This window comes from Diceros bicornis, chromosome 28, assembly GCF_020826845.1.
Source record: "Diceros bicornis minor isolate mBicDic1 chromosome 28, mDicBic1.mat.cur, whole genome shotgun sequence".
Classification (NCBI taxonomy): Eukaryota; Metazoa; Chordata; class Mammalia; order Perissodactyla; family Rhinocerotidae; genus Diceros; species Diceros bicornis.
In genome coordinates this window covers 39,105,448-39,127,182 of record NC_080767.1, presented here as the reverse complement: position 1 = coordinate 39,127,182, position 21,735 = coordinate 39,105,448, and the positions used below count along the sequence as shown (strand labels likewise).

Below are 21,735 nucleotides of genomic sequence, written 5' to 3'. Positions count from 1 at the left end.
TCATAAAAATGGATAAAATTAAGTTTAGGCATCTGAAGAGATAGCTGTGAGGTATCTGAAACCCTTGCTAATGAGAAAGAGCACATTCTCCCATCATGGTGGACATATGAGGACAGGCTGTGGGGACTGAGTCTCTCCCACAGCTATTGGTATCAGAAATACTTTTGCCATGATATAGGAATCTTGATTGTTCTCGTCTTCTTTTTCTGCTTGCTGCTTCTGGGGGCTTTAAAAAATTTCATGTTTAAGATGGCAGGCCTCCCATTTTGAGCCAGTTACACTTGAAAAATATCCCTTGAAATTATCTGAACTTAATTTCTGGCCATTTTGTTTCAGAAATACTAACCTCAGGAGGTCTTTGTTCTCTACACTAAGACTTAATCTATTTGGAAAAATTCCATTTACTCTCTGTAGAGATTGACTGGACATGGCTCCTGTGAATGATACGGTTGCTATTATCCCTGAGCACTGTAAAAATGAACTTTGAAACAGTTGGGTAGGACCCAAACAGAAAGTGATGTATGGCTTGAAAATGGTTTAGTTGAACATTATGCTTCAATATTTTACTGGTCATTGTGGCACAGGTTTTAGAAATATATGTTTGGTTTTTTAAAGTTTTATTTTTGGATTGGAAACTTTCTCCAAAACCAAAATAGATGAATCAAGTGTGTTTGAATCAATACTGAGATGTCATCCTCATCTGCAGAATGAAAATTATTAGCCGGTTACTTGAAATCCACATAAAATGAAACCATCTCACTATGTACTTCATCCAGCTTTTCCTCTTCACTGAAGGAAAGAATGCTGAGAATCTTTACAAAAATGCATTTAACTGGATAATTATTTTATTCCAAAAGTTTTTCAGAAAATACCAAAGCAGTATTAATTGAGCATGGGGTAGCACCCAGCCTGGATTGATCTGAGTACTTCCAAGCATACATTTAAACATAAGCTCATTATTTCTCCAGAGTCTGTGCTTGAAAATAGATTGAGAAGATTTCTCAAAACTTGTTGCATAATTTCAATTACGTTTAAACTATGACCAGAATTTATTGTTGGAAAAGGGAGAATGGGTAAGAATATTGTAAAAAAATGCAATGGAAAAATACAATGAAAACTTTTTTACATGTGGCCATAAGAGGCTCTTAAATCTATCTTTTGGAAGAACTTATTGGTTCATAATGTTTATTAGTAGCCACATTTTAAAAGTCTTTATCTAGGACTGGAGCAGATTCAGAAGGTCTGAGTTCTAATCCCAGCTTCACCCACAACCAACTAGAAGGCTTTAAACAAGTCAGCCAGCCTCTCTCTCGGTGCCCTAGTTTCACTCTCCATAGAGTGAAAATTTTGGACTAGATATCCTCTCAGTTGCCTTCCAGCTCCAGAATTATGTGATTCCTTTGGGGGCTAGTATTATAATCCTTAAATCTGTCAACTTTTGGAATGTATTTCCAAACATGTATTGATTCGCTCAAGTGTCTTCCTCCTCTTGGAGAAAATAGTGCTGGAAGTGGCACTCTACGTGTCATCTTTCAGAGAGCCAGCAGGAGTCCTTTTGGCCTTAGAGTGTTAAGGGTCCAGTGGACACGAATGGGCTCTGCTATTTTAGGTGTGAAGGGATTATAGAAAGCAGCGTTTCCCCAGCATGAGATTCCTTAGCTAGTTAATGAAAGCAAAAGTTCTGTCGTGTACCCTGCTGCCTTCATTAGGCCCTGGAATGCAGGGGCCAGTGGTCAATCATTATTTACAGTGGAAATCTAGAAAAAGTCCTATTTCCCAGAGCTGTCAGCAGGCCCTTAGAACCTTCATGAAAATGATGAAAAGTTTCTGAGTCATGCTAATTAAGCTTAAATGCTTTACATTGTTTAACAACAAATAATATTCTACTGTTTTGAACTCTACAAAGAAAGAAACCTTTGAATTAAGACTGAAAAATGTCAGAGAGCATTTTGGGCAGGGAAGAAATACTGTTCTATGGTTGTGATGTGTGTTACCCGGAGCCATCTCCCAGACAGCTTGCCTTTCCTTTCTCTGAAACAAGTCGCCATTGTGTTGATTTCTTGCCCGCTGCAGTATATGCAGGCCATTTTAACAGGCATGAGCTGGGCTTAAATGTCAAGGGGTTTGCCCAGTGGACAAACCCTCACTTATACTAGAGGGTTAAAAATGCTGAAAAGCCGTTTAACCTCGTTTTCATTCTCATTTAGATCGGAACAGACCTCTCTAATGGCACCTTTCTCCCATACTCGTGAACTGTGGCAGGAATAATTCCATTCTTAATTAGGCAGGTGTCCAGTTTTAACCCTGAATGTCTCTACAGGCGGTCATTTCCTTGCCTCTCCTGGCAGCCTCTCTACTCAGCTAGCAATCCTTCCAGTTGTAAAGTTTTGCCTAATATTTAACCTCACTGTTCCCTGCTGGAACTCTCTCTTGTTATTCTCATCGACCTTGTTATTCTCATGTGCCCATGCACACACACACACCACTTCACAGGTCAGAGCTCGAGTTACAGCCTTCATGGGTAGGTGCATATGGTGATATTTGGAGCATTAAATGGAATGACTATACGACACAACTGAATCTGAGCTATGGCTACATCTGTTCATTGTAGCAGATCTTCTGTTGACAAAAGTGGGTGTCTGAAAGTTAAGAATTTAAGTACTCCTGGCTTCTATTTCGAAAGCTGTTAACATTTAAATAAATAATTGTTTTTATCTATTTTACTCTGAGATCTTAAAGTGAAAGACGTATTAGTTATGTGCCCTTTAATTACACATGTCCTCTGAACATCCTCCTCGGCCGCGTTAGGGCAGCCTACTCAGCCACAGTAAACATTCGTTTGTGAATTCTAGTGGGCAGAGTCCTTCTTGTAAATTTCCTTGATTACAAAATTGCTGTTTCCTGGGGTTCTTGTTAAGACACTCAACTTTAATTCTAAGACTAGGTTGTGGTAGACCTTTCTAGTTACAGTTTTCTTCAGAAATTTCTAGAAGCCCCCCTAGACAGTGACAACAGCAATGTGTTTTATGCCAGAACTGTGCTTGGAATAGTTCTGCTATTAAAATACTGATGGATTTTACTAAAATCCCTCAAGTACAATAGATTCCAGTTATTCACAAAGGTTAAGGAATGGGGTGTTCTGATTGATTGAATTTTGAGAATAATTACCATATATACCATTCAAAGATGGCTTGTCTTTAGAACTGTGTAATTGCTTCTTTGTGCAGATAGTAAGCTCTTAGGAAATGTATACTGTATTGCCTAGAGCTGGAAGGCCCCTTAGAGAACATCTAATGCAAAGAAGAGGAAACCGAAGCCAGAAGAGCCAGGTGACTTGCCCACTGCGGGCCTGTAAGTGAGCAGGAGAGCCAGGACAGAGCCCAGATCCTTCCACACCCAGTCCAGGATGTTCTCTGCTACACACACTGCCCTACAGCTTTGGATTAAGGTGAGGTGGAGAAAACAGTGGCAAAAGGACCCAGTTACTTGGATTCTGGGAAAGAGTTTAATGTACTGACTCGTTATCATTATCATAACCTCCTAGTACTCTGTGTGTGTGTTTTACTAGGAAATGTGCTAAGTTATTTACATGCATTGTCTCATTTAGTCTTCAAAACCACCCTCTGAAAGATACTATCATCATCCTCGTTTCAAAATGAGTGTTGAAGCCCAGTAATTTGCCTCACTTAGGGGAGCTGGGACTGGAACCCACCCAGTGGGACTCCCGATCTCATGATCTGAACTGCAGTACTACCTTCCTGCTTTATTCATTGTTCCCTTTCAACATGAAAAGAAGTAATTCTATCCAAAAATTGTTTCGAGGGAAATGTCTTATTTTGGTAGTGATGTACAGGTCAAAATATATCCAAAATGTTTTCTATATTCAAATGCATGTCAAATTCCTAATAGTCCAGATGGGCAAATGTGGAGGCCAAAAGGGCTTCACGATGTGAGGCTGTTCTGCTGCAATTCTGCTGCTGTGGCCATGCTCAGCATGTGGAGGTCGCGTCTCCTCTGAAGCCGTCTGTGGACAGATTCTTGTCCTTTTTCACCAGAGTTGTAAAGACCAGTCCCAGGCTCCGATGAGAGGACAGAAATGATGATGAAACCCAGCTTTGTGCCTGAGCCTTTTGGGACTGTGATTCCACAGGCACGTGTTACACATGGCTGCTGCCCCTCCTCTGGTTTAGAGCTGCAGTGGAGATCATGGTCTCCTCAACATGGTGCAGCCTACTGAACCAAGTAGACTGAGTTTTCGTCACCTGAAGTCCTGAAGGGATCCAGTCTCTTCCTTGTCTCCTCAAGACTTACTAAAAACCACTTAATCTGACTCCTGTGCCATTAATATTTAAGATTAGTGCAGAGATTTCAACACATATTGTAAACATTTTTTAAAAATCCACCTTATTGAGGTATAATTTACATAAAATGCACCCATTTTATGCTGAATAATATTCCATTGTATGTATATACCACAACATGTGTTGATTTTTGAATGTTAATCCTACTTTACCTTTCTAGAATATACTTGATCATGATGTATTATCTTTTTTATATATTGCTGGATTCTATTTGCTAATGTTTTGTTAAGGAATTTTGTGTCTCTGTTTATGAGGAACATATTATTGGTAATGCCTTTGTCTAGTTTCAGTATCAGGGTAATACTGGCCCCATTGAATGAGCTGAGAAATGTTCTCTCTTTCTCTGTTTTCTGAAAGAGTTTCTGTAAGATTGGTATAATTGCTTCCCTAAATTTTTGATAGAATTAACCAGTGAATCCATGTGGGCCTGGAGTTTTCTTATGGGAAGGTTTTTGATAACAAATTCAATTTTTAAAAAGTAGATGTAGGGGCTACTTAGATTTTTATTTCTTCTTATATCAGTTATCTAATTTATATCTTTCAAGGACTGTCCATGTCATGTAAGTTGTTGAATTTGTTGGCATAAAGTTGTTCATAATATTCTTATTATCCTTTTAATGTCTCTAGACTTTGAGTGATATCTTCTCATTCATTCCTGATATTGGTCAATTGTGTCTTTTTTTTCCCTCTTGATCAGTCTAGCTAGAGATTTCTCACTTTTATTTATTTTCTTTCAAATTATCTGCTCTTGATTTCAGTGATTTTTCTCTATTTTCTATCTATTTTCTGTTTCATTTATTTACAAACATTATTTTATTCCTTCTCCTTATGTTGGGTTTAATTTGCTTTTCTTTTTCTAACTTCTTAAAATGGAAGCTTAGATCTTTGTTCTTTTAGTCTTTTATATATATATATATATATAAAAAGCTTTTTAAGCTATAAATTTCCCTCCAAGCATAGCTTTAGCTGCATCCTGCAAATTTTGATATATTTTTATTATCATTTAGTTTAAGATATCTTCTAATTTCCCTTGTGATTTTTTCTTTGTCTCATGAATTATTTAGAAGTATGTTAATTTCTAAATATCTTGGGGATTTCCCTGATATATTTTTGTTATTGATTTTTAACTTTAGCTGTGGTCAGAGAATACATTATGCATGATTTTGAGACTGTTTTTAAGACCAAGCTTTTGGGCTGCCTTGGTGAATGTTCCATTTGCACTTGAAAAATATGTGTATTCTGCTGTTTTGGAAGGTAGAATATATATGTCGTTTAGGTCAAGGTAGTGGAGAGGATTCTTCAAATGTTCTCTTACTGATTTTGTCTGCTTGTTCTATTAACTGCTGAAAGAGGCGTGTTATTGACTGTTTTTAGAAACATACACATTTAGGATTGTTATATCTTCTAGATGGAGTCACCTTTCCAAGATTTTTTCTTTTTCTTTTTCTTTTTCATCATTCTTATGACCTTCCTTGTCTTTCAATGATGGGCTTTGTTCCCCTAGTTTTCCCTTTCCCTGGGCAGAGGAAAGTTTCCTTGGAATGGGATGCCATGGGGACAGAACAAGTAGGTAGGGCACAGAGGGGCAGTGGTGGCATGGGTGAGCAGAGGGTCAAATTGATTAGCTTTATTTATCCTCTGATTGACAAAATAAAAGAGTTTGTGCAGGGATTTGAAAGACCGCCACAGGATTTCTCAGCTTAGGGAAATAGGGTGAATGTTGTTTATGGCTTGGCGAGGCTGCTGTGAACCTGTAGAGGGTGCCCTCTGAGAGTTTGTTCAGGGCCCTGCAGGCATCACCTGCCTGTCTCAGCTAGAATCCTAGACTTCACTCCACTGGGAGAAATATGTTCTGGCACAATTTTTAACTCCTTTGAAGGTGGCAAAGGGAGTTTTGGGGCCAGTGGCCTTGCATGCTGCTGCCTCTGTGAAAGCCATTTTATTTTCTATTAAGGAGGCCCTCCTCTCATGCTCAAATTGCACATTCTCAGACACACGTTCTCTGCAGTCAGCTCTCAGGGTGATTGATCATCCGCAGCCGTTGCTTCAGTATTGCTGACCCAAACACTCTGGCCCCTCCTAGGATGCTTATCCATTTCTTCTCTCTTCAATATCTCCAGATGTATGCGTGAAAACCTTTTTTTTTTTTTTTGAGATATGAAAGTGCATCTTTATTTAGAATGGAAAAAAACACAATTTATAAAAACAAGCAAAACCTTTTTGAAACCAAGCTGTTTAATTACCTGCCTTACTTTAAGGGGGTTTCTAAACTCAGTCATTTACAAGCCACCTATAGGATTTTTGCAATAACCTTTGGTTAGCTGTTCTGTTATTTATGTAATTTTTTTCCTTAAATAAAATCATTTGTAAAACTTAGCCTCATTCTAAGAAGCGATATGTGTGAAATCACAGGTTTTACTTGCTAGTTATTTATTTTCTGTATACATATACATTTAAATTAAAAACGTTCGTCTATATATCACCTAACATACTCACGCCCCACTTTGTGAGTATGCATGTCACACTTTGGAAATTGTTAGTCTGGGCAAATGTGGATTTGACAGTGAACTTAGTGAGACAGAAAAGCAAACTAACACATGGCGGTGGTCCGAGAAGGAAGGCTTTGTGCCTGCAGCTCAGAGGTGCTGGGTCCCTTTAAGAAGAAAGGAGAGAAGTAGCAGATAGACTGGGGTAACTATTTCTCAGTGAGGCTGATCCTTTCATTATGATTCCATTATTGTTTGAATGCCATGAATTTCAAAACTAGCCATATCCACAGCTAAAACACTCCAGGAAATATTTGTTAAATGAACGATGTTGAATTAAGTAAGCAGTGTATGTAAAGTTTTATTTCATTACCAACTTAGAATATTCATATCACTATTACCCTCAATTAATTTAAATATTTTTCAGTATACCATATTTCTTATTCTAGCAGGGGAATTGCGGGATTGGTTTCATTTGAGAAGAACCTTTTACTGTTCTGGGAGGACACTCCAGCAAGGGGACTATTTCTGGTTTGAGGAGGGTTTACTAAAGGGGCTGTTTGCAAAGGTGCAGGCAAGTGTGCGGGAACCACAGGGAGTAGTTCTGTGCCCCTGCTTGTCCTTCCCCTGAGGGCAAGAGAGGCTGTGGTCACCAGGACCCAGGGTAGGAGAGAGAGAGCTGTGTGGAGAGGGTCCTGACAGAGCTGTGATGAGGGAGGGATGTAGCCAGTTCCTGGTGACTTTGCTGGCAGAATAAATACCTGACCTCACTCTCCTTCCACCTTCCATACCTCCTGTCAGTGCCTCCTTCAGCCAAACCCACCCAGGAGCTGGAGCGCAAAGGAGCCCGTTAACGAGGTCCACATGGCTCAGCCCATCGGGGCAGAGAACACTGTGGAGGAGAGGGTCCCGTCTTGAGGGTGGGGGGGCAATATCTCTTTGGTCATACTCTCACCCAGTGCTCTTTATTGTGAGGTAGTAGGGGCAGGGGGATGTCAAGAAACCAGCAGTATAGCTGTTGCCAACCCCCTGTTGCAGCTGGTAACAAAGCGGAAGTTAGTCATAGCCAGCTTCTGCCGCCACCCCGTCCACGCCCCTGTCACTCTCTGCTGCTCATGCCTCTGCTGGTAGGGGATGAAGCAAACCTTCATCGCTGTAGGATTGGAGTCCTTGGTGTTTTGTCATTATTGGGTTGTCACCCTCCATGACCGGAGACCTCATGGTTCTCCTGCCCTCTGAATCTCTGGCTAGTGCCTACCATTGACTGAACCCAAATGGAAGCCAGAGGGTAAAAAGGCTTGTTGATGTAATCTATGTGTAAGTCAGCCTCCTGGCGCACAGTGCAGGGTGCAGGAGGGTGGAAGGGTGGATGCGGAGGGACACCAGAAAGATATCAGGATAGATCCTATTCTAGAAGCCAGATCTGTTCCCTCTAGCCTACTTCCATACTAAGTCTTATTTCAGCATCAGCAACAGTCTTCCCTCTTCCCTGTCTGCCTTCATTCAAACATAATGAAAAGAACTCTCCTTACTAACTGAAATGCAGTAATGTGTTAAAATGAGCAGGAAACAAAAAAGAATATTCCCTGCCTTAAATGCTTATTCTTCAAGCAGTTTTCAGTTTGTGACTGACTTACAAAGGCTTTGTATACCTCTAGACTCAAGCAAAAGTTCCTAACCTTTTTCTTCAGAAAAAAGGCAATATTTGTACACATAAAAGGAACAGCTAATATTACAAATAATTGCTTATTTTGTGCTAAATGCTTCACATGCTGTATTCTCTCATTTAATTCTCATAATGACCATATGGTCATTATGTAAGGTATGTTCATAGGTATGTAAGAACTAGAACCACGTGTTCTAGTTCTTACATACCTATGAACTTACTGGGCTGTTTGACACTCAATGAAAAGGCAGGCAGGCAGGTCTGTTTATATATGTCAGTATGTGATGGGTCTTTGTGCATTTATTTCAACGTTAGAAAATGTAGGATAGCTTTTGTTCACTTGCTCAGGTGGTTCTCCTAAATTTGTTCAGGTAACATATTCACATAGTTTGAAATTTATAAGCTACTAAGGAGTGAACAGGGAAAGCTCCCCTTCCACTTCTGTGGCCTGGCCATAGTTTCATTCCAAGGAAGCAAGTCTTCCTAATCTGGAGAACCCTCTCTGCTTAGGTTGAGTTTCCATAAAGAGATTTTAAGGGTTTGAGTGTCTTTCCTTGGAAGAGAATCACCTAGTAGGTAGGTAGCTAGTTGGGTAGGGATGGTAAGGGAGTGTGGTGAGAGATGGTGTAGAAATCTAAGCCAGTGCTCTTATTTCTGTCTGTAATACATCTAGTCTTGCTTTTTGATGTACAGTTTAGAAAATACTTTTAATTTTCTTAAGAGAATAACCAGAAATCTTTTCACAGACATGATATAGGTATTTTACAAATCTGAGAAGCTTGACCTAAGTAGAAGAAGTGAGCAAGTTTGACCTAAGTTTCCAGTCTTCCTTCTTCAGCATATTGAGATTGATGGTTATAGTTTCAGGCAATCTCATTCTCATGAAGTAATTAGACAAACCCCCTTCTGTTGCTACCCACTGGCAAAGTCCTCTCGGTCTCATCATTCTGGACAGGTGTGGAAGAAAATCTTAAGTCATTTTCAGCTCGTGCATATGATTCCCTTTTTGATATCTACTGGGCATTACCCTTTCCTCCAAAAGGTGTTTTATTAATATATGCATTCCTGATTTTCAGTTTTGTATGGGTGGAGATAGTGAACAGCATGTGTCGTACACACTGTGTGGGGTAAATGCTATTTAAATCTGGTTTGAGCTGCTAAACATCTCACTAACACGGGATCACTGGCTGGAGTCCAGGTTTGTTGGGGTTTTTTTCTTTTGAGGAGGGGTCAGACTTTAGAGAACTAAGCCATCTGTCCAGCAATTTATTTTAAGGCTTTAATAACAAATAGTTTGCAACGTATTTTAATGTGTAGAGTGGAAAATTAATGTTTTGCAAAACTGATATCTTTAGAAATGCCTTCCGCATTTTGTTTTGTTATCATTTTGGTATTGTAATCCTAATTTGGTAGCGTACATCTTTGTACTAATGTTTTTGCAGAATTAATTAGTTCATTAAAAGCAACATTTTAAAACTGGCATGTCAGTAACGCAGTGCATGTCTTTAGAAGGCTCTCGCTTCTGAGAGGCATTGAGCTTCCACTAAAACAGATGCCAGGATTGTGTAGCTGTATATGCAGCTGTCAGACTTTGAAGAATCTCTGCTGCTTTCTTTGAGATTTGTTTTGTGGAGCTCTCTGGTTGCTGCTGTTAGTGACTTTTGCTGGCTAATATAATGAACTCTCTGGCACCTCAAATCTTCATCTGCTAAAGAGAGCTTTGCTTGTTAGTCATTTCATAGCTGCCCGACTTGGGTCTCCATAGCTTACTTTTAATGTCCTGTCTACTCATTCAGCAAATATTTAAGGAGTGTCTAGTGGGTACCAGGCACCGTGGCAAGGTGCTGGGATTCAGCCTTGAAGAAGGCAGTCATGCCATCCCCGTAGAGAGTCCTTTTGGGGAGATAGACATTAAACAATCACTTGAAAAATTGTTTAATTACAACTGGGACAGGAGACACAAAGAGAAATAAAAAGTGCCACAAGAGGTGAGATGAGGTGCCCTGAACTGATTGGGGGCAGAGGGAAGTGTCAGGGAAGGCTTCCCTGAGGAAGTGTCATTTAAGCTGGAAGCCAAAGACTTGAAGAGTGAGCAGGACTGACCTGGGCATGGGGGTAGAAGTAGTTGTGAGGAGAATCCTCCAGGCAGAGAGTGCAGAATGTGCACAGTGTGCAGGGTGGTGCAAGCCTGCAGGGAGTAGTCGAGGAAGGAGGCCAGACGAGGCTGGGGCAGTAGCAGCAGCTGGACTGCAGGCCTCCGTGGCCCTCTTTGGACTTGAGACTTTAGTTCACTGCTGAGCTGTGCCTTAAGCAGTGATGCAGAAAGCAGGCAGCTCTTTCTTTCTACAAGCAAGGAGCTTCTGTAAAGCATGGGTGATGTAGCTTTGGGGGGCAGAAATGGTTACTCCCTATCAAATGAGCTCAAAGGTCTTGGAAGTAGGTCCTTGACTTTGTTGGAAAGATTGATTAACAGTGAGAGACAGTTGTTTAAAAACAAACAAACAAAAACTATCCTTGGACTCCATCATGGAAGCATGATTTTAAGATTATTGGAACTGTTAGATTCATTGTACCCCCTCAGTCGTGTTCACTTCTAGGCTGTAACAAATATATATATTTCTACAATGAAAGTAGCTTTATTGAAAAATATAATTTGTCATTCAGAAAGGAACAAAGAAGAAAACTAGATACCTCACTTCTAGAACAGGTCTAGAACAGTTCTTCTGAACTTGGGGTCTGTGAATGGACTTTAAAGCGGCTATGAGCTGCAGAAAATAGTATGTAAAGTGCTGTGCAGACATGTATTTTAGTTTTTAGTACATCAAAGGGATCTGTGACGCAAGAAAGATTTTAAAACGCTGATAAATCAGAAAAACCGATACATGTTTACGTGTTTGCAGAAGGCCTTTAGGTTTTGGAGGAAATATTTGTGTGTCATTGCACACGACTGAAGTGGGGTAATTGTGTGGAGATACTGGTACGTGAATTTGAAACAACCTGGTGGTCCCTCAGTACAAGGGGCTGCCTTGTCAGGTGTGTTACCAGGGTTTTCATGCAGACCTCCTCTCAGAGATGCTGTTAAATTCCTAGGTTGACAGGGATGTTGGATGAGAGGACCTCTGAGGTCCCAGTGTTGGTTAGTTCTCTGATTAAGGGCATTTAAAGGAGCAGGCCAAGCTACTTGAAGAAAATCAGAGAAAGAACAAGGTTGATAGGGCTTCAGAATTAATGTTAGAAACCTGAGAATGGCGTGATTGTTTCTGACCCAGCAGAGATGTTGAAGTAGTTGAGACTGAAGCTTAGTCCTAAGGAAGCCTATAGAAGCCTCAGAAGAATAGGTTGGATCGCACTGGGAAAAATTGGATCAGAAACCATTGAGAGTCTGACTGTAAAGGGGGAGCAGGACAGGGAGATGGGATTCTCTAATTGCTCAAAAGTTAATTTTCTGCCTGAAAATATTGAAGTTATGAATCTCACCTTGATCTGAACTTGTGATTTCTAGAAGTTTGTTTTTCTAGCCTGGTTCTTGGACCATCAAGCCAGCTCATTGGCCGAGTGCTTCAAGGAGGAGAACCAAGCAGCTCTCTGTTTTTGAAAGGCCTCTGTAATGTAAATAGGAACAGCAATCTTTCCAAGTTATTACCCTGTTAACAAGTTGACAGATATGTGCAAATTGTGACTCACTGCTCAATTTGGCACTAAATTAATGTCTTTCCGCACCGCGTCTGCTCAAGTGTAAACTAGTCACCACTGCTGTGTTACTGCTTGTTTGCCTATATTCCAAAGGTAAAAATTAAAGTAATTTGATCCTGCCACAGAACGGAGTGTAACATATGGTGGGAGTGTGGGAGGAGAGCACGCTGTTCCTACCTGTCCTCAGCCCTGCACGCGAGGCGGGGTGCCACACGTTGCCGAGCTCTGTGCAGACGCGAGCGGGGCACGCTAGCTTGGGAGGCAGCATCCTGAGAAGTACTGCCAGAGAGGTGAGGATGCGATGAAGACCACCCCCCACACCGACCCCACCCTCGGCGAAAAGAAAGTGTCATTTTTGTCTCCAGCTTTTTCATTTCCAAGCTTTCCTGATTTCTGTCAAGTCACTAGTGGGGAATTTGCATTTGAAGGTTGCGTCTATTTGAAAATGAAATGTTTTGATTTTCGCTTCTAGGATTTAGACATTGTTTTCCTCGGGTAAAGACGCAGCTGCCTTTCTCTCTTTCTCTTTTTGGCAAATGCATAATGTCACCTGTAAAAGGGAAATTTGCATCTCCTTTATGTTACGCATGTGAATGAGAAACAGTCTCCTTGAAATTCATTTTTGTTTAATAAAATCTTTGGACTGAGTTTGTTTAGCTTTAACTAAGATCACAGGTTGGAGAGGAAACAAAAAATACCACCCCAGACCTCTCAACTTTCCTATGGCCGCAGCAGATATTTTTCCTGGGAACTCTTTTTCTCTTGCCACTGCCTTCCTTTACAAGTAAAGAGCTCATAAATAAAGGAATCCAGAAGTGAATGGCAAGGAACATTTGTTGTCTGCCCATTTAGAGCTCTGGCCCTTACTAAAAGCAAGCAAAGTCAGGTAGTTGGCATAGAATCCTAGAAATGTACGCACTCAGCTTGGTTTCTGAAATCGTCACTTAACCTGCCCATTCTCCTGCTTTCCTGGCCTACTAAAGAGACAAGTTTTCCAGAAAGTATTTTGAAAATCTTCAAGGTGAAAGGTACAAGGGAAAGCCAATTATGATGTTACCTTTGTACTGAAGTTCTGCATATTCATTTGCATTCCACTGTCCAGAGCTATGATGGCTATTGATTGAGGATGGATTCAGAAGACATTGCCTCCCCCCCCATTAGCATATACTTAGCAATGACCTCCATTTACACAGGACAGCGGATTTTTGCTTCCTGCTGAGGCTGGGGTAACTGGGTTTCGACCACACACACAGATTTAGAAAAGAAGTATGTAAACGCAGAAATGTTTCCAGTGACCTGGTGTACACTTTTGACATCAAGTTTGCCGTGTGTCTTTCACCATTTCAAGAAACATCAGGCAGTGATGAAAAATGAGTTACTTTCCTCCTTCCTTCATCTTTTCACCTCTTTTGTAGCATTTAAGTTCAGAGCCAAGGTTGTATATTGTGAGGCTGTGAGTCTAGAAGGGGACCAAGGGGGATAATGTATTGTGTCTCAGTCAGTCTGTTTCTTAGCCATCCAGGAAAGGTTGTTTTCTAAACCATTTTAAAAATCAACAGAATGGGGCCTTACCTTTAAGAAATACCTCTTGTTCTTTCTGAGCTCGTTTGCTTTTTCATGCCATATCCTCATCTTATGGTCCTTTCTAGAGATGGAAGATAGCTGCTTGGTACTGAGTTTGTAAAGCCGTTTGCGTACTTGAAGAATATCAGTCTCCCCTCAGCCCTCTTTTCCCCAGGAGCAAACAGCTTCCAGCGCCTCTCCACCTCTCCTCCTGTGTCTGTGCTCCAGTCTTCTGTCACTGTCGTTTACCACTGGGCCTTCTGTAGTTCTTCCCCTTCCGCTTTCAGCTCCAAGTTTAAACCTGTACGTAACATTCTCTAAGGAGAACTCGATAGGTTAATCAGTAAGATTACTTTCTGACTTTCATGGCTGATACCTTGGTGTTCACTTTTTAACAAATGGCATTTTGTTGTCTGCTATCTCTCACGAGCCCCGTTTTTCAAACTAAAATCTTTTCATGCTATGAGTGGAATGCTAACATCCCTCTTCCCCCAAGAGAACATAGCTTTTATATGTCCTGATCTAATGGACATGTAATTTAATTTGTCATATCTAACAGATGTGAAATCCAATGCAAACTCCTTAATAGATAGTTTTGCATCTCAGCTCTTGTATTATACATCCCCTTTGTGTCCAGAGTGATTGGATGGTGAGCACAAATGCTGGTATGATTTTATTCTCAAAGGATCCAAGCCAGACCCAGCTCTGTTGATGCTGTGGGTTGGCGTTTTCACCATAAGTGTTCACCGGCAGGTGGTGGGGGAGGGATTCGTCCCGATAAGAGAGGGCATTTTTGCAGAATAGGCCCATGATGTACCAATAAGAGTATTTATAGTTTTTGAGTCCTTAGTATGTGCCAGACACCATGCTAAGCGCTTAATGTCAGTTATCTCAATGATTATTAAACCTTAAGAAATGTAGATTCCATTTAGGAAGAAGAACAGAGAGGACTCACTTTCAGAGGGATGTTTCCAAGAAAAAATGGAACTGATAGATTGCCTGATATGTTTGACTGTAGTGGGAGAAGTTTTAGAGTCAGGTAGCGAGTTTAGGGCTAAAATCGTAACAGGTACATGGAAAACTAATCAAGTGAAAATCAAGGTAAAACAGAAAGCCTTATAAGTAAATAAATGTACTCATGAGCCACTATATGGCTCAGCTATTAAAAAAATATATGCAGAGATTTTAGAATGTAAACGCCAAATACCAACTTAAGCAAAAATTATGATATAACTTGAATTAGTTAAGAATCCAACCAGGAAAACAAATGATTTCAGGTATTAAAATAGAAGAATTTAATCCAGGGAATTGATTATTCGGGTAATTGAGATGAGAAACCAAACAGGAGACAGTGAGGCAACCAGAGCTGAGCAACATCTGGAAGCTGCTGCCGTCCCTAGACCAGAGGGACGGAGAGAGGAGCCTCTGTGGTTGGAGCCCAGTGGCCAGGAAGGTGACAGCTAAATTCTGATCTGTAGAAGAAAGTCACTAGGTCATCCTCTAAAATGAAAAAGCAAGAACTGGCATTAAAAACAAATCGTGTAGAAATACGGAGGTAAATACCAGAAGAAGTTACTAAAAAATAGTTGGCTCTGAAGGGCAATAGGAGGAAGGAGGGAGTAGTGTTTTTCATAAAAAGCTTTGTCAATCCCATTTGCTGTCTTAAAAATGTATTCCAGTGATAAAAAACAAAGTTGAAAAGAGAATTCTTTAATACGCTATAGATTTGTATTTCTTTGACTAGGGTTCCAGTTCCTACTTGTGTTTCTTTTTCCCACTTAGATATGTTGATGATGTGATCAGCCGCATTGACAGGATGTTTCCTGAAATGTCTATCCACTTATCCAGACCCAATGGAACATCAGCAATGCTTCTGGTAAGTTCTACCTGACCTATTTGTAGGGACATGTGGGAGAAAATTCACCTCAAGGTTAAATCTGTTTCTGTGTTGTAGGATGTATAGAATGGAAATTACATCCCAGTTGGATGGTGAATAGCATATTTCTCTTTACTGGCATTCTGTAGGTTAAAAATTCTGCACATTGCAACTTTGCTTTTGAACAAAGTGCAGAGACCATCTAAGAGTTACCCAGAAAGGAAATAGACTGTGAGACGATTTCAGCTGTAAGTCAGTTCGTGGTGTTTTGGTGCATCTGTTTTATATTGTCCCAAACGCAATAGTAATGCTCAACTAATGGATCCTGCTAAAGAAACCACCCTCTCCAAACAGAACCAGGTTCTGTGGAAAATCATTTATAAAATCCATTATATATTTGAAGAAAGTGTTCTGAAACCTTATTATTGACGACTTCCGATTTTGTTGTTTCTGATTTTGATTTGCTCTGAGCAAGTTGGCCTCATAACCTCACCATTGATGTTTGTATTTGCATGAATTCACCAAAGACAGGTGCGCTTGTGAAATACAGTGGAATAGAAATTATATTAGTAATTAGAGAGGCATAGAGACTTCAGTGATGAGGAGCTTTTCTAATGCCCTGTGTAATAAAATGTGCACTTGAAGAATTCTTTGCTGAACACAGATTTTGAGGAGCTGCCACATTTTACAGAAAGCAGCATTAATTGAATAAGAGTGATAGGTTTTGATGGGCATCCGGGAGGTGAGCTTTAGGATGGAGTGTTTTTTATGTCTCATCAGTTGCTGCTGCTTTGGGGCCTCGTGTGAACTCCCCATATTTTAGCATTTTACTTTGTAAAATCTTGTAAATAGCCAGTTACCCAGGATGAGTTATTCCTCACGCAGGCCATTCACTGGAGAAGAACAGGCTTACTGTGTGTGCGTGTGTGTTTTTCCCTTAAAAAAGGAAAAGATGTGGGCTTGTTTGTTACATGTGTGATATTTCATTTGTCAGCAAAAAATTAGTGAGGTTCATCTGGGTAACATGCTACTTTAAAATTCTTTCTGTTAAAAAATATAGTTAACAATGTGGCCAGCCCAGTGACGTAGTGGTTAAGTTCACGCACACCGCTTTGGCAGCCCGGGCTTCGCAGGTTCAGATCCCGGGCATGGACCTATGCACTGCTTATGATCATGCTGTGGCGGCGTCCCATATAAAATAGAGGAAGATGTGCACGGATGTTAGCCCAGGGCCAGTCTTCCTCAGCAAAAAGAGGAGGATTGGCAACAGATGTTATCTCAGGGCTGATCTTCCTCACATACACACACAAAAAATACAGTGAACTAGGTAATACAGTGTTCTTTTAATAGAAAAAGAGAACAATTTGTATCTGTCTACAAAACATGCAATATTTTCTGCCTCAGTTAAATGTACAAATTGTCTAAATTTTAAGATCCTCTAGACCCAGAAGCTAAAGCATAAATCCTGCTTTCAGCATACTTGGCAGGGACCAGAGAGTTAATGAAGATAAAAATGGAAGCGTCCTCAGTGAAATAGGTTTGTTCAAATTATTTCTGGGTCATTGAGCTTCCATTTCATGATGAAGGTAGGAATTTGGCATTGAAGGGAATGAGCAGAGAGAACAGGATTATAGGTAAACAGGTCTAAGATATTAGAGTTACTTCCACCTGAGAAAGCTGGCTTTTTTTTCACAATGACCTGTCAGCCTCATCTGCTTTCTCAGGGAGCTTCTGTTTTAATAGACTGATGGGAGAGTTTAGGCGCTCAATTCAAGGGAAGAATCCCATTTTACGGATTCCGTTTTTACCCCCATGAATGGCTAATTCAGATCACTGTGCATCTAGCCCTCTAGTTGTTACCTTTCTTAGGTAACACAGAATTCACATAAGGTGGTGCTTATTTATAGGAGTAGCAACGGGTGATCTGATTCAGAATCAGATTGCCAGGTGGATAATCATACTTTTAACATAATTGCTTTATTTGGCTTTTACTTTTAAAAGATGGTATTTTATTAGATTGCAGATCTCTAGGCCATTTGCTGCTGCCCTGCACATCTCTGAGGTTGAAGGGAATTCTCACGTGGGAGAGGAGCAGCACGAGAGCTCCTTTGCTCCTTTGCTGCCCTTGCTGGTCGCCTGTCCCTGTGCCTTTGGGGGACGTTTGGGCCCTGTACTGCAGGCTGTAGGGCACTGCTGCAGGAGGTTCAGGCGAGAGCTCAAGTGTTGTTTTCTGGAGATGAGTCTAGGATGAATTGTATTAATCTGGAATACAGTGTATTCTGGAAAGCTTTGGGAGGCGAGTGAGACTGAGGGGAGAGACCAGTTAGGCCATTGAAGCAGAACACACTTGAGCAGTCTCTGCTGACATCTCCTTTTACCTACCTTAGCCAAAGCCCGAACTGCACCTCTTCGTTTTAATCCAATGGCCTTTCCTCCGGCATCAGCCAGGCTTCCTTGAATGCAGGCAGCGGAAACCTGCTCTGATTAACTTAAGCAAGAAAAGGGTTAGTTTTTGTCTTTGTTTTGCTTTTTAATGATGATAATGCTCACAGACACGAAGATAGAGCTGACCTCCCAGGAGGGACAAAAACCAGGGTGGCTCCAGGAGTGTCAAGAGCAGGACAAGGGTCCTTCTGGGACCCTGTGCCCCAAATGATTTGGGGCCAGCTGTTTCCATCCCATGCCCATGCACATTCAACCTGGGAGAAACACTCCTGCCGGCCTAACCTGAAGTTGTTCCTCCCCCTGGGAGGGGGGAAGTCATGCGTTGGCAACCCCACAGCACTGCAAGGAGTAGAGGGGGGTCATTCCCTGGCAGATGAGAGAGGCCGGGCCGAGAAAGCAGCAGTCTACATGATAAAATAAACGTCACTGGACAGAGCCTCATGGTTTCCACAGTGCTCCTCTCCTTTTGTCCTCACAGTAGGACGAAAGGAGTATCTACCTCACAGGTAGATAGCACCAGTTGTTTCCATTTTACAAGTAAGAAAACTGGTGTAGCTTTTCTCCTGGGCCGTGCAGCCAGGACACTGCTGCCAAGCCTCTAGGATGCTTTCCTCCTCCTGTCTCTGATTATAGCTCATGATGGTGGTGAGTAAGATTTGGACTACCAGGCACCAGGCTGGTAATGTTTTCTTAAAATTTTTTTATTATGTAATTTGATATATATAAAGGAATATAGGTAATGTGTATGTCAATTATAAAGCATAATGATAAATCCACGAGCTCACTACCCAGTCTAAAAAGCAGAACATAACTAATATGTGCTTCTCCCCAGTCCCTGCCTCTCCACCCAAAGCCACCACTATCCCAGTAATCGTCCTCTTCTCTTCCTTTTTTAAATGCAGTTTACCACATGGACATGTATCCCTAAATAACGTATCATTTAGTTTTGTCGAATTTTGATCTTTATAAAAATAGTATCATGCTGTGTGTACTGTTTTGGAGACGTATCCGTGTTGGTGGTTGTATCTGGTAGTTTGGTCATCTTCATTGTTGTGTAATCAGCCCATTCTGTGACTGTATGCACTTTATTCTCTCTCTTGTCAGTGCACATTTGGGTTGTTTCCGATTTTGCTTTTTAAATCGTGGTGGTGTAAGCATTCTTGCACATGCACTGGGATAAATTTTTAAGCTTTAGCCCAAGCCGTGGAGCCAGTGAAGGCCTAGAGGAGCAAGAGGAGTGTTGGGAGCAGTGGAGCAGACAGCTTTTTCCCAAGGCACTGGAGTTGTGAAATGGAGTGGCATGATATGCACGCTGGTGTACAAAGGGGTCCAGAAATGGCTCCGGTTAAATGGCCTGGCTTTCACGTGTTCTGCTGATTTTGTTGTTGTTATAGATCTCTTCTGTTTCTGTGAGTACAGAGGGGTTTTTGGATTTTTTGTGCACATGCATGGGAAAAGACATAAAGTCACTGAACTCCAGAGCATTCCGTGAACAAAAGGCAGGTTTGGTGATCCCGTTTTCTTTTCCTCCTTCACCAGGCAATCACTGCCCAAAGCAGCAGAGTGCCTTAGACGTTCGAAGATCTGTAATTGGGAACCCCAGTCTGTCATCAGCAGTTTCTTCACAATATAGAAGGGGAAATGAAGAAATAGGGACTGTATTTATAATTGGCACTTTTTAAGGCGATTGGGGTCAATTTGGCTCATCTAAAGCTAAACCAGCCTGTCCTTGTTGGCCTGGAGGCATTAGGGCTTCAGAGCCCATCAGAAACTTGAGGGCCGTCACCTTCTGGCCTGGGCACTGTTTGACCCGGAAGCACATGCACGTATCCTCTTCATGCTTATGGACCCACAGATAGTGCGTGCATAGGAGATGGGGCTGGAGGAGGGAAGGGAGGATAAATTGGTGGTCAGTAAGTGTTTACTGAGTGAATACACAAATGACAAATAAAATCATCTTTCTCTCCCACATATATCAGTTTGTCTATATCGGCTGCAAGGGGGACCTGCTCCTCAGGGAAAAGGAATAAGGCATTAGTACTAGTTTGATTCCAAAACTGTCAGGACAGTTACTGCCTTAACTTCTGGCATCTTTGTGAGCCTTAGGTAATCGACTGGAGCCTGTATACTCCAGGTCCTAGCTAATGTGAAATCGAAACTTTCAGCCTCTTACATCATCTGTAAATACATTGTGGCCAGCTCTCTCTGCTCTGTTCAGGGGAGCTGTTTTGGTGTTATGTAAGTTAATAACTCACGATATAGTAAATCCTGTTTCCGTTCTTTGAAGAGATGAGATCAGTCATCCAAAAATAAATCTAGCTATGTTGATATTTAGTTTCAGTTAATCTACCGCCTAACATTCCATTATTAATTTTCTTCAAACAGTCAAAATATTGTAAGAGCTTAACTGAGTCAGAGACTAGAACAAGCAGCTGGCTTCTTTCGGCATTTAAAATATTAATCTACGGTTTCTGACTGATCCACTAGGTATCAAAATGTAAGAAAAGAAGAAAAAAATGAAACTCAACCATGATATTTGAAATATACTTTGATGTTTTATAAATTAATCTTTCTTTATATGTTATATGATTTACAATGATAAAACTCATTTATCAGTCTTGCTAAATGTACATTTTACTAACCTTCAATTTCTTTAACATATTCATGCCTTGCTTTTGAATGACACATCTTTTTTAAACCAGTTAGACATATTTTAGTGCCAAGGTTGAGAAACCCTGGTTTAGGGCATGCAAATGTTTGACTTCCCATGAAAATGCCAAAATGCGTTCCTGCATGGCAGTTCTGAAGTAGTAAAAACGGACTTCTTCCAGACACGCAAAGACGCAGGCAATAACTTTAGTTGTTCTTGAGCAATTCCTGAAGACCATCCAGTGCTGAAACTCTGTGATGCCACAGCAGTCACTTTAGGAATCTGTACCTGTATCTTAACATTTTTGTCACAGCACAGAATATTATGGAATTCTTTGTTAAATGGTTTTTTTGTAAAAATGCCATTTTATAAGACATCTAAGAAAAACCACCTTTATAGTTCTACTTCATTTTTTGTTATTGTTGTAGAGGAAGATTGGCCCTGAGCTAACATCTGTGCCTATCTTCCTCTATTTTGTGTGTGGGTCGCCACCACAGCGTGGCTGACGAGTGGTGTAGGTCCGTGCCGGGGATCCGAACCCGCAAACCCAGGCTGCTGAAGTGGAGCACGCCAAACTTAACCACTATGCCACAAGGCCAGCCCCTCTACTTCATTTTTGACATACAAAAAGCATTTTACCAAACCTGGTTCCGAAAGACATTTGTTTCCAAAAATCAGACCCGTTCTTTAAGGCAGCAGTTCTCAAACTATGGTCTGGTGACAAGAGGTCACAAGGACCCTTTCAGGGGGTCCACAAAGTCAAAACTATTTAATGGCAATACTAAGACATTGCTTCCTTCTTTATTCTCATTCATTCACAGGTTCACAGTGGAGTTTCCCAGAGGCTCTGTAATGTGAGATGATGTCATCACGCTAACACCCATTGGCTTGTGTGTTTAAACATTTTTGTTCATTCTAGTGTGGTAAATATTGATAGCTATATCCCACAGAAACAGAAGTTCTTTGAGGTCCTTGATAATTTTCAAGAGTGTAGA

The 21,735-nt window shown here is 41.0% G+C and overlaps 1 protein-coding gene across 2 annotated transcripts in view; it reads left to right on the top strand.

The window, feature by feature from the left end:
- The window catches only part of MED27 (mediator complex subunit 27), a 205,366-nt gene that overhangs the window by 120,642 nt on the left and 62,989 nt on the right, over positions 1 to 21,735 (top strand). For both annotated transcript variants that reach the window (XM_058524347.1, XM_058524346.1), the window contains exon 4: positions 15,552 to 15,645. In XM_058524347.1, the coding sequence (XP_058380330.1) occupies positions 15,552 to 15,645 (94 nt within the window). The remainder of the gene's footprint in view (positions 1 to 15,551; positions 15,646 to 21,735) is intronic.